Here is a 13,035-nt window from a genome sequence, read left to right on the forward strand (position 1 = left end):
TAGATTCACATCTGCCATATATGGCAACTCATCTATGCTCTGGACTGAGAAAGACTCATTCAAGAAAACCATGAAACTGGCTTCATCCTCTAACTCCTTGGCTGCATGCACTACTGCACAAGAAATGTTTGCACAGTCTGGTGCCCCTGCTATACATCTCTGCACTTCTTGGCACTGAGAAATGCTGGTGGCCCGTGACAAGATGTAACGCTTCAATAATTACCATCCAGCCTAAAATAGTGCACAGATGAATTCCATGCTCCAAACAGAACCTGTCTATTAATGTGCTCACTGGCCAAGGACATTAAGTATGGTGTTACGCAGCTTTAAAATATTCCTGATACGCTCCACCTAGGTTACTCTATGCCTCAAGGCCTCTGAACACCCCCTGCTACAACAGCAACATGGTGTTCCCAACATACCCCATGCTTTGCCAGGGAAATAGTAACCAGCTGACCTTCCTGCACTGAGGATGAAGTCCCTGAAGAACTGCTGGCACCCTGGGAATGAAGGGGGTGGGCAAGGTCCCCTGATGCTCTGAGGAACTATAAATCTTTCCTGCAACCTCTTCAGACGGCTCAGATTATCAGGGCCCAGCATATTAAGGACATCCTGGTCTGGGGTGTCTCCCCAGCTCACACCACCACCAATAGGACCTTTACACATCTTCAAGAGAGAAAAAAAACAAGAAAGCAGAAAACTCATAATCAAACATCGTTTCATTTCATCTCTTACCCTATGCATTCTTCCTTCCTCAGAAGATTTTGTTTTAGAAGGAATTCAAGCATGGTCTTTTCAGCCAGCGCACACAGAAAAATCTCTTTATCTCATGTCAAAACATGCTACCCGCCTTGGCCACGAAGAACCTAAGGATTCTGAGAGATGGATGACATACAACTAACTCAGGCACTTCTAGCAGCCAACGTTTGCATGTTTGCATGTGGGAACACCCATCACTCGCAGTCTTCATGAGCCACACTTGACAGAACAGTGACGGAAATTCAGATTGGACATGAGGAATTTCCAATATTCCAATAGCTCACATCTTTCATGTAATGTAAGTGGGTTTTTTGTGCCTATTCTGCTATCCAAAATGAACCTACCAATAAGCCAGCCACTTACAGGGAGAATACAGCAAAAATTTATACTCCAGTCAGGAGTATCCTTTCTTTTTTCATTCCTTCAGCTACAGTGAAGTCAGATGATACTTGAAACTGGTCGAAAAAACTCCTGTAAACTACAACAGCAATACTATATCAAAAAACCTGAGACTCTCTGCAGGTAGTATACTAATGTTGCTGAGGAATGGAACTGGGAACCTCTGTATTTTATACACGTCAAAATGTATTGTTAACATTTCTAAAAATTAATTGTTCTAAAATTAGAACGTCAAGGTTAAACAACCATGAAGAATAAATTCTTGCAGCTCATGATGTGCTCAATGTGCCTTACAACTGGATAAGGATCAGTAACTCATCACTGATCTGTATTTCCAGAAAATGAAGGAAATTCTGTTCCTGAAGATGGGGCTCTTCCAAAAAAGAAAAAGTTTCAAAAGGGAAGTCTCAAATTTGCAAGACAGTTTGTTTTCTTAGGCTGAGGAAGGATCAAATCACTTTTGACGCATATCTTCATGAAAAAAAAGAACAACTGAGTAACTTACCTGGATGAGCTGCTTCTGAAAGAGTCTGGCAAAATGGCTGTGGTTGCAGGTTGCAGACAGGTGAGCCATCATGGCCCTGTGAAGGAAAACCTCACAAAATGCTGACCAGATCTTTCTGGTACAAAAGAAGTGTTTTAACTTCAAATTATACCAAAATCACAAACTAACAGCTTATAAGAAAGTGATCTTCAGTTCTCAAAGGCCACTGAACAAAGAAGCCTCTTTGTAACCAGGTTGCACAAGCCCTGATCTGCTGATCACGGAAACAAAAATTCTCCCTGGATTTTCCCTTAGTGTCTGCAAAGCAAACACAGCTTTAGAGACAAAAAGACTCTCTTCTATTCCTGCAATAATACTTTTATTTAGGAAGAAAAAGCACTTGTTCATCTCCCATTTCCCCCTATGCAGTGAGGTGAGAGTTCACATAGATGCAAGTAAGAGAACAGCAAAAAAGCAGTAGTTCTGATGCTCAAAGGGGATGAACGTTCCTCAGTTAAATCTCAGCCGTGGACAGTTTTGGTCCAGGTAACTTCCGTAGGCTGGTGGTTAAGATTAACGCAGAAACCCACAAGGCAACTGCTTTCAAAAACATAACGGTTTTTTTATATATATATTGTATGTTGATTAAAAAGTAAATAAATAAAACCATTTGCTTTCCATATGAAGAGACGAAATAGTCTTGTTCTCAGAGCCAAGACACCAAAACCCACTGAAATAATTAGAAGAGATAAAAGTTTCTGTACATATAACACATAAATGCTTAAAAGGAGGGGGGCATTGGAAACACGAACTACGCACAAAAAGGCATTCAGCCCACAACATAATGGTTGTGAGAGTAACCCTTTCTGTGACTGGCAACAGGGTAAGAGTTACAGCAAGACTAATCACATTAGGCCACTGCCGCTTATGCCTTGATTCTTTAAGAGGACAGCTGAAAATTTTAAATATAGAAGCAACTTTGCACAGACACTATCTGCCAAGAAGCACAGCGCCCTACAGCTCAGACCATTAGGAAGAACATCGAAATGAGGATGCTGAGTCTGGTATGTTGTGCCAGTAATTTAGCTACACTAAAGCTTTAGACATATCAGTTCTAGATGGAGTTACAGAAGATTCCTACCTGATCTTGTTGCCCAGAACTCTTTCAAAATCCCAACCAGGTTTTTCATGGTTATCCTCCCATTCACGCAGCAGTTCATAAAAGATATCCCTGTGAACCAAGATATTTAAGGACGTGAATTCCTACTCTTCAAAATTTGAAGTACCAACAACTGAGCATTCAACTGCTCCTAAGATACCCAGTGAGACTCTACCCTAGATTAAATAATTCAAGCCTCTACATGTTCTGATACTTTTGCAGAACTCAAAAACGTTAGCAGGAAACGTCAGCAAATTTTCATTTTCCATGTCTTTGACAGCAAGCACTTAAGCCTGTTATGCCCAAGCTCAGACAGAATGACCAAAACACCCATTTACCAGACATACTGAAGACCGAGAAGCAGGAAAGAATAAGCCACACGAAACAATACCTACGTGGAGAAAAAAGAACCAAGACAACTTGCCGTTCTCCCCTCTATTGCCGCAAACACGGAGGGAGGTGGCAGGAAGAATACAAATCACGCCAGATATATATGCAGAAGCAATCCATAGGGTGCCACACTGTATTGGCATTTACCAGAAGCCTCAATAACTCCTGAAGAATTAGGCTGTTCTTCTTTAAAGACATTAAACGTTTAGCTCCTGCAGTCAATATGGACAAAGACTTTTTTTTTTTTTATTTAGAGTGAAAATCTACAGTACGTAGCATAAATGAGACATTCTTGACATCTTTTGTTAACAACTACAGGCAGATAATATCTTATGAGCTGCACAGTAACGATAAAAGAATCTTACCTTTGTTTCTTAAATATGTGAAATGCTCTGTCACTGGGAAAGTTAGAGCGATTGTCGGTTTCTGGCTGGAAAGAAACAGATTGCACAGAGCATGGCAGCAGCAGAGACACCTGTTGAAAACATAAAAGCAGCAATTAGGCTAATGCAAGTGTAATTTATCCAACAATCTGACATCCATAATAAGCAGTGGAGAGAGGTGACGGTGAAAACAGGTATCACTGAGTTGTTCAGACTCCAGTCAATTCCCAGTTGCTAACTGCCAGTAAATACCAATGGCTGTAGAACCTACATTACACTACAGAGACAGAATATCATTACGAATACATGCGTCTCATCTCTCTAGGAAATCAACTTTTTATTGAGAGAAAAAAAACACACAAAAAACAACTTTCAGACACTTCCCAAAGAAGACATGACAAGGAGACTCACAGTAGAAGGAATGAGACTTAGCATTAAGGCCAACATAAATAAAGCATCATCACCACAAAAGTATGAGACAACATTGCTTGAGGTCTGCCAGTATCTACCTTGGCTGTGCTGCTTTCATAGGCCTGCTTGAGCCTCTCGTGCAAGGTGGGAGAAAAAGTCGCAATTCGTTCATTTTCAGCCAAGAACTTCAGCGTCCCCTTTTCTAAATGGGAAATAATTCTGCCAAGACAACATCCATAAAACCCACAGACATACAGACACAAATGACAACATGGTCAGATCCAAAGAAATGTTTATGTCTTTCTTAAGAAGCTACCAGGTAAAAAGTTCTAAGCCCCAGTCACCCAGGATGAAATTTCACTGACATCTGCAGGGGCTTCTTTTTTTATTGCATTCATCTCACGACTTTCCCATTTCTTGCAAAATTACACTGAAGGCCAGCACAAGGAAAATTCACAGCCATCCAAATTTAAGACAAATTTAAGTATATTTTGAGTAAAAGTTAGTAACTCCTTATCTGGATTTAGTAAAGCTCCAAGAACCAACCATGCTCGCTTCATCTCACACATAAGCAGAGGAAAAAAATAAAACACCTCAACTCACTCATACTGATAATCCAAGACTTGAACAGCAAAGTAAACACAATTGTGCACACTTCGGAAATGCTGTCTCCCTGATGGATCTAATGGGAAAAATAGAAATATGTGACAACAGTACCTATCACAATTGATAAGCTAAACAATCAACAATGAGCTCCAGAGGAAAGTAGGAACTGCCACACCCAAAGAATTACATGATCTTTCAAACCAGTACCCAATTTCCAGAAGTTCCTATTCCTTGGCACCTGAATAGATAAATCCCCATCTTTCTGATACTAATGGCAACTAAATTGTTTGATGCTGTATGGGAAAGAAAAGATTCCATCTCAGCCTTTTGGCCAACAGTAAGCAGAGCCAAACAACAAGTAGACCAACTGCAAGCAGTGATCAGCTGCTGTTGCTGATCACTTGGTGCTCCTAAGCTAAGCCCGAAGAAACAGTGAGAAGCAAAAAAAAAAAAAAAAAAAAGTTAAACAAATAAAGTTTTCTGAAGGGAAGTTTCATCTCAAAGCCACTCTCTGCTTTTCATACCTATATCAAACTACTAACTGTATCAAGAGTAAGTATGAATTTGCCAGAAAATCAAACATAACAATTATTTATCTATATTAATGTGCCCACATCTGTGACCCAGCCTTTAATTTAAGAAACACACAGCAAGTCAGCAACACTTCTGAGTTGCAAGAACCAACAGAGGAGAGACTATCATATATGTCCTTCTCTCTGAAAGTTTGTTTTAGCAAGACAGTATAGGTACTCACACACAACAGCAGAAAAGTAGATTCAAACACGATCTAGCAACCCTGATTTATCACGCTGAAGAAATACTTTCCATACCCACATGATTTTTGTCAGCATCTCAGATGAGTCCCACTGTGTTTTTTTATGGCACTGAATACTAACTGTTCAGGCTAAGGGCTACTTATCTACATCACATTATCATTCAAGGAAGGACACTCTTCCCACTCAGTTCTATTGCTTACCTTTGCTTCCTTCACTGACTTCAAGGTCACTCTCTTCTTCCTCTGAAGCAGAAGTTCCTTTAGACGTTAACAGTTGCAGAACGAAAAAAAGCTCCAGAAAAATATTTGGTACCAGATTTTCTGGAAGAGAAGAAATGTGATACTAGAGATGAATATTGTGTTTTAACCTGTTTTAATGAATGAAGGTAAAAAGACAGACAACTGTTCTATGGCAAAGTCTGTAAAGAACTCCCTCCCCACACACAGCCACAGCGTACATCAACATGGAAAGATGTGCGAGGGAAGGGTCTGGTTGCTCAAATTTACCTCATCAGATCAGACCACGCAACTGCAGCCTCCTACAGGTCAGAGTAATACATCACGTTCATATACTTCCCTAAACTTTTATGCAAAATCTATTTATTTTAATAACTGGGTTGACACAGCTTATTCTTTTAGGTATTATTTATACACAGCAACTATGCCAGAACTCTTACTTGTTATCTGCCTTCCCCTCACAGTGGACAAACAAGCTCAAAGCTCACAGAAGGGTCTGTCTCACATCTCTGTCGTTACCTGCTATACATGATGAGTAGAGCTGTGCCAGACACTCCAACTGTTTCTTGCAGGAAACCTTCGCAGGATCTGCGCAGGTCACCAGATGGCTTTCAGCAGGAAGGCTAGCACTGCGAGTGTAGGTGGGCTTAGTAGGAGTCCCAGGATCAGGAGCTATCCCTGCAGGAGAAGACGCTTGGTGCAGCAACTTGCATCTGAAATTCAAGAGCAGCAACATAACGGGTGGCTTAAGTGACACAGAGCAATCATGTGACCAGAAGAGAGGCCTTCCTTCACCAGCACAGCATGAAGGAAGTCCAGGAAGCAAAAACTACCTCATTTCTACTGTCTAAACCAGCTTTTAGCATGACAGTGCTAAAGAACCACATTCAAATTCCTTCTCTGATGATGCAGCCTGTCACTCTGGCCTCTTACATTATCGTTTCTTCTCATCTAAACTGGTATTTGCTAAAAATATTGAACCTGTCTTAAAAAAATATTGTACGTGTAATTTCTGACATCTAAACACTCTGCAAAGTCTCTGAAAATAAGGCTCAGCTCCAGACTCCCAGCTATATTCACAAGTTAATGACACCGTAAGAAGAGCCAGTAGGAGTATATGGAAAGGCAATGCAACAACTGATGAAATCCCACATCAGCAAGTTAAGCAATAGAAGGGACAAACTACTTACTTCAATTGCTGGATTCTAAATCAGTAACAATTACTCAGTTAAATACATAGGTATTGCTTAAAAAAAGCCCAAGGTCACCCAGAATGCAGGAGCATACATGAGAAACAAGAGAAAAGCCATTAACAGCAATATCAAACGACCATTTAACATCCCAACAAAACATCCACACTGTGAACATCACATCCACTTACGTCCAAATCGTCTCAAGAGTAAAATCTTTAAAAGTTGCTTGAAAGGCTACGGGGAAGACACAAATATTTTTCACCATAGCCAAGAACATTTTTGCTGGCCTAACCTCAAACTGCAGCAATCAAAAACAAATCAGTCCCAAAATGGAAGCAGAAAGGTTATCTACAAAGACCTGCCTTGCAATGAACATAAGCACTTGATCAATTAGAAATGAAGAAAACTACTTCACATTAAGCACTTAAACCTACCACAGCAAGCCTCAAAAAAAACCAGTTACACTCAGCTTCATTTCTGCCTCAGTGTTGTCATCTGCTTCAGCACAAATTTCTCCTTTCGCCATTGCTCAAAAAAAACCCAGTTGGCTGGAGACTGTCTTAGCTTTGCAGCTCACTTCTCACTGCTACTGAGGACGCAGCAGCAGCTCTAGCCCCACGCACTAACCTTTTTGTTGAAAGCATTATGGGTTAGATGAGATCATCTTATTGGTCCGACCCAGCCCACGTACTGCTATTCCACCTACTTTAGTTTATACACATTACTGGAACACTACAGGTGGAATTCAGACTGGAATACATGCTTCACTTAAGTGCACAAAGGTAGGTTTGAATCCTGACCAGTTCAGGTAAAGGCCCTGCATAAACAGTAATTCATGAGAACCTGGTGGGTCTGTTCCAGCCTATTCTGGCCCCAGTGGAGTGAAATGCAAGGCCTGCCAGGGAAAGAATTCCACTCATGTCCCAAGGAGTCTCCCCAAGAGCAAAAGCTACAAAGAACACCAGAAGTTGTGTCAGCAATTATATGCTTTGCTTTTTTTCCAGAGCACATCACAGACTAACAGTGATATCGTTTTACAGACAAAGGAAAGTCACTCAGTATCCAAACAGCAAACAAAATTAGATGCTAGAATTCACGTCATCTCCCAGCACACACAATTTTAAATAGATAACCGCAGTAACAATTCTAAAATTTCTTAAAACAGAATTTCCTGTTACCCATGTCCCATTTCTCTGACCACAAGCCTGTTTTAGTTCATCTAAATTTCATTAATATTTTCCCCACATTTGCACTGTTAACTCATTTTCTTCCAACTAAACTATGCCTTCTGTGACAGATGAAGTCTTCAAATACAGCCCAATTACATGTGCTCAAACCCACTCATTTCACCTCTACAACCTTGGAAAAGCTGGACAGGAGACAGCCACATGTGCAAACCCATGAAAAGGCAATGGTAAGAAAGCAGTAAAGATTCCTGAAGATAAAATGAGGGTTGTCGTTCCAGAGTTAGTACACCTTTAAAATGACAAGCATGAGATAAATGCATTAATATACTGGTCTGACATCAGTCACACTTGGTTTTAGGTAAATTATAGTTTAAGATTATCAGCATCTGCTTTGGATACTCTTCTGGTCATTTCCACTCTTCTATCAATACCATCTTCAGATAAGAGAACTAAAAATCACTACAAGCCCTTCGACACCCTGTTCAGACTGTACCGTTCTTTCTTCAGCATCTCCCTCTCCTCTTGGAGGCTGCTGCTTATTGCAGAAGTCAGGTTTCCCTCTTGTACAGTGGTAAAGGCCTCAAGGCTTGACCCAGCCAAAAACTGAGCAGCTGGAGACTGGCTGACAGGCGTCGAAGTGAAGCACATCTTTGGCTTTGAAAGAGGGCGTTCGGCACTCACAGGAGTTGGGTTGATTCGCCTTGATGGCTTGCTTTTGCTGAAAGAGAGAGAAGGGATTTTGTTGAAATCACCAAAAGAACAGAAGAAATTAAGTCTCAAGACTGATACACGTTAAACTCTTCCAGAAGAACCTAATGCTAAAATAAAACAGATATCAAGTCAGCACTGTGAACTTCTAAACTTTATCTGTAGATACTGTCAGTACTCATGTAGCTACGGATTGCAAAACACAGCCTCCTGCCCCGTGCTGCCAACATGCGTAATTATCAACCATCACAGCACAGAACAGTGACACAGACTGCCAAGCAGCCCCTCCAAACAACTCTGGTTTAAAAGGACAAGAGATGAACTATTTTAGCATGAAACCAATTCACCAGCAGTTTCTAATGCAATCACAAACAAACAAGCTACCACTGTATACCAGTAATGTGTTATTCTTAAAGTTTAGGGGAATCCATTCTTCCTCATAAGCTACCTAGACTGGACCTTCAGGAAGAGGCTCTATAATGCAGTAAGAGGCATCTCCCAGATCAACACAGAGACTATCAATTTTCAGCTGGAATTTTACTAGTCCAACTAGAAAGTATCACTTTCAGAGGCCAGTGCCTAGCTTACAGAGCAAACAGGCTAACATGAAAGCGTTATACTTGGTAATAAAAGTTTTAAAGAGTGAAAAAAATCAAAGAGGGTAGTGAGGCAATCACATGACAAACAGCTGCCCAAAAGCAAAGGCAGCGTCACCAGGGAGAGTAGGGCCTGCTGAAGACCAAAGTGAATGTGAGAATTAGCCAGCTATTTGTCCATAACCACATGACACAAATGAAACTACACACTGATGTCCGTTACCAGAATTAATAGAACATCAACCCGAAAGCTTTTTTCCTTGCATCAGTAAGGCTGAAGAGCCTTCCAGGGCTGCACTTGATCAGCAATTGCTATTGTGTTAAACAAGAAACACGAAGAGCCTAGATAATGCTGACTTGTTAGAACACAGAAGGACAAAGATGTGTTCAGCTTTACAAGCAGCTGGCCTGCGCACCAGCAAGCTGCAGGCACAACATAAGCGAGAGGCTGAAGGGGCACGGAGGTGAGCACACAGGGTGGGAAGCTGACTGCCTGTGATAGCAATATTCCCCTTTGTGGCAATAGTTACAAGGCTGTTCTGGCCAAGGAGAACAAGAAGCCCCAGCTGTTTGTTACAGCATCTTTTGTATCCAGACATGCACAACAGAATGAGCAGGTCATGGAACAGTAACCTGCAGCACAATTCAAATGAGACAGCGAGGCAGATTCGCTCTTACTTTGTCCTGCCAGAGGCAGCACCCATGGGTGGGAACTCCTCTAGGTTGTTAAGATTTAGCTGGCTGGGAGGGGATCTAGCAAGAGGCACTTCACTCCGCTTCCTTCTCCCTCCACTCCACGATGCATTTTCATTCCTTCCATCTTCCTCTTCAGCCAAGGAATGCCCCAGGTCCCGAGCGACCTGCCGGCCAGAGGCACTGACAGAGCTGCTGCCCTTCCTCCTGCCCCGCCTTGCTGGCAGGGCCTCTGGTGCAGCAGTGAGGAAGCTCCCCAGGTTGGCCTTCTGAGCCGAGCGCTTCTCGCTGTGGGTGAGCACGGGGCTGTACCCAAAGCTCGGGCTGCTGCTGGACACCACGCTGGGGAAGTCACTGCAAGGGCTTGACAGGTTTGACCCAGAAAAGGAAGAGGAGCCACTGGATGCAGCAGCAGGAGAAAAGCTGGTGTCTGTGGTGCAGGAGGTCACTGAAGTCCTTTGGGAAAAAAGCTGCACTCGGCTGCTAGTTGCGTGGCCTGCTCTCCTTTCTGGTCCTGTCCTTTGGCCCCTGTGGGCCTTAGAATTGGGAGTTTTAGCAGGAGTGGAGGGTCCATTAGTCAGGATCTGGCTGGTCTGCTCCCTTAAAAAATTCAGCAGAAAAGGCACAAAGTCTTTCTGAAGCAAACTGAGGGATACCAGCTTGTCATGGACGTGGTTCTCCTACAAGAAAAGAGGACAAAGCATTAATATAAAGATGTTTCCTCATTCTATCTTTTTGCTTGACTAGACTCATTCAGTACTGTGATACACAATAAAAAACAACATGATTTGTCAAAGCAGGCCAATGCAACTCAAGTGACCATAGCACAAGTCATCAGCCTGAAAGCCAGCCTCCACACAGTCATTTTGGCAGGAGATTCCCGATGGAGTCACTCACTTTGGCCTCCAGCTGGGAACCAGCAGAGCTGTGCCCTGGAAACAGCAGTGACACTGGAGCTCTGGCTAGCAAGAGCCTGGAGCAACTGGCACCTCTGCATCCAGTGTTTCAAAGTAGGGCATGGATATCCAAGCAGCTAAATCTAACATGAAAAACTAAAGCCTACAAATTCTTCGTTCCCTACTTATCCACAAATGCCACCTGCATCCACAGAGGGGTGCTGCGAGAACAAGCACTTAAGTACTTGAGTCCTGTGGTGCCAAATATCAGATCATTTCAATTAAATATTTCTGCTCACTTCAGACCCCCCAGACAGCTAACAGAGACTGCACAACTTGAGCATGCATGACATAAACTTACAAGTAACAAACCTTAAAAAAAAAAAAAAACTAACAAAAAAACACCCATACAATCAACACATTATGAATCTAAACAGGTGGTGATCTTACCAGGGTAACACTAGACAAAACGATTTCATGCTCCATGCATAGCTCAAAGCCTTGTGCACTATGAAAAGTGTGTTTTGTTCCTAACAGCGCACACATTCCTGTTTCCTCTCCACAGTACTCCCTGCCATTTCAACAATAGCAGAAGCAGCACTAACAAGCAGCAACTTACTCCTTACTATCATTAAAATAATTGCACGCACATTCTGCTTCATCACTATTCACATCTCCACTTTAAGAAAGGAGAGCAAACACTATTTTGAAAGTAGTATCCACAAAAGAAGGCAGTGAGAGGAGAGCCATGGTCCGAGCTTCTGCCATCCTTGACACCAGTGCTGAAATTCTTCCTTGAAAGTGTGACAGCACAGCAGCTCCCCAGAGATGCAGGAGGCTAGCACAGCCTCGGTATGGGGCAGACTCAGCATGCTGATGCCCTGTGCAGACCAGAGTCAGCACACAAAACCCACTAGGTGCCAGCAGATCCAGCTTCTTATCAGCTTCAGCGTGGAATTGCCCCACGAAAGCCAGGGCAAGATGTACTTTACCACTCCTTGGTTGCTCATCTGGGTTTAGGGTACAGACAGCTTACAGTCTGCACACATGGCCAGTCAGCTCCCCAAACCTTTCTGAGCACAACATGCCTTTACTCCTCTCCCTCTGTGTGAGTTAACGGAGGTTCATACCCCCACTGCAGGACGAGGGCGTGCCACCAGCTCCTGGCGTGCCATCAGCTCCCAGCCTCCCGCTGGCCTTCTCACCACCCACAAGACCCCGGCAAGGCGAACCCTCCAGCTGGTCAGCCTATGGCCTTCAGTTCAGAGCAGTCAGAGCCTCGAACTGTGCAGCATCCGCAGGCCCATGGGTTAAGAAGTGCTGGACACCTGAAACACTGCTCCTTCCTTCCCACAGAACCTTGGGGTGACAGCAGTGAGCTCTGATCTTAATTAAAGGCATTCTAATGTGCTCAGGCTGAAAATACTTCACATATAGATCTCGTTCTCCATGTTATCACCTCAGTGTAAGTGCACCTGGACAATCACTGGTTATAAAGGCTTCCACAACCACAGGAACCCCAACGCTCAGCCTACGGTGCTTTACAAAGCTTCGTTTGCTCAGACCGGAGCTGACCGTTTGCTCAGCGTCCTGCAGCGGACCCCGCTCCGCGCCCGGGCGGATCCCGATACACAGACCAGCAACAGGTCGGGGGACACCACAGCGTGCGTGCAGGGCCACGAGCAGCTCCCGAGGCGCAGCAGGACCCAGCACCAGCTCCCTCCCTGCTGGAACTACCCCTAACGGCGGTGCGGATCTCTCGGCGCCGCTCCCACCACCGAGGCGGCGGGAAGCGTCCCCCCGCGTCACCGCGCTTCCCCAGCCGGCACACGGCGACGGGGCACCGCGCTCGCCGCCATTCCATTACCATTCCATTACCCGGCGGGCGGTAGCGGTCCCGCAGCCTCGGCCCCGCCTTCCCGCCGCCCGCTCGGCGGAGCTCGGCCCCCGCCCGCCGCCCCCGGGCCTGCGGCGGGCCGCCCCCGGGCACAAACTTTCTCTCTCGGGCCGCCACGGGACGCGTTCCCCGCCCCGGCGGCAGAGAGCGGGGCGTTGCCGCCGCGTTACCTCAGCCGGGCGCTGTCCCGGCACGCGCCGCAGCCACCGCACCACGGCGCCGACCGCCACCTCCTCGCGCAGCAGCAGGTCCAAAACCGCCG

The 13,035-nt window shown here is 44.4% G+C and overlaps 1 protein-coding gene across 1 annotated transcript in view; it reads right to left on the reverse strand.

Annotated features, from left to right (window-relative positions):
• CDAN1 (codanin 1) overlaps positions 1 to 12,739 on the reverse strand; it is a gene marked incomplete at its 5' end in the record, with an annotated part of 30,405 nt that extends 17,666 nt beyond the window's left edge. The window contains 11 exons of the mRNA XM_021402229.1: positions 458 to 666; positions 1,664 to 1,739; positions 2,784 to 2,873; positions 3,557 to 3,666; positions 4,084 to 4,204; positions 4,589 to 4,667; positions 5,568 to 5,687; positions 6,123 to 6,316; positions 8,477 to 8,701; positions 9,966 to 10,660; positions 12,452 to 12,739. Coding sequence (XP_021257904.1) covers positions 458 to 666; positions 1,664 to 1,739; positions 2,784 to 2,873; positions 3,557 to 3,666; positions 4,084 to 4,204; positions 4,589 to 4,667; positions 5,568 to 5,687; positions 6,123 to 6,316; positions 8,477 to 8,701; positions 9,966 to 10,660; positions 12,452 to 12,739 — 2,207 coding nt within the window. The remainder of the gene's footprint in view (positions 1 to 457; positions 667 to 1,663; positions 1,740 to 2,783; positions 2,874 to 3,556; positions 3,667 to 4,083; positions 4,205 to 4,588; positions 4,668 to 5,567; positions 5,688 to 6,122; positions 6,317 to 8,476; positions 8,702 to 9,965; positions 10,661 to 12,451) is intronic.

This window comes from Numida meleagris, chromosome 6 (genome assembly GCF_002078875.1).
Source record: "Numida meleagris isolate 19003 breed g44 Domestic line chromosome 6, NumMel1.0, whole genome shotgun sequence".
Classification (NCBI taxonomy): Eukaryota; Metazoa; Chordata; class Aves; order Galliformes; family Numididae; genus Numida; species Numida meleagris.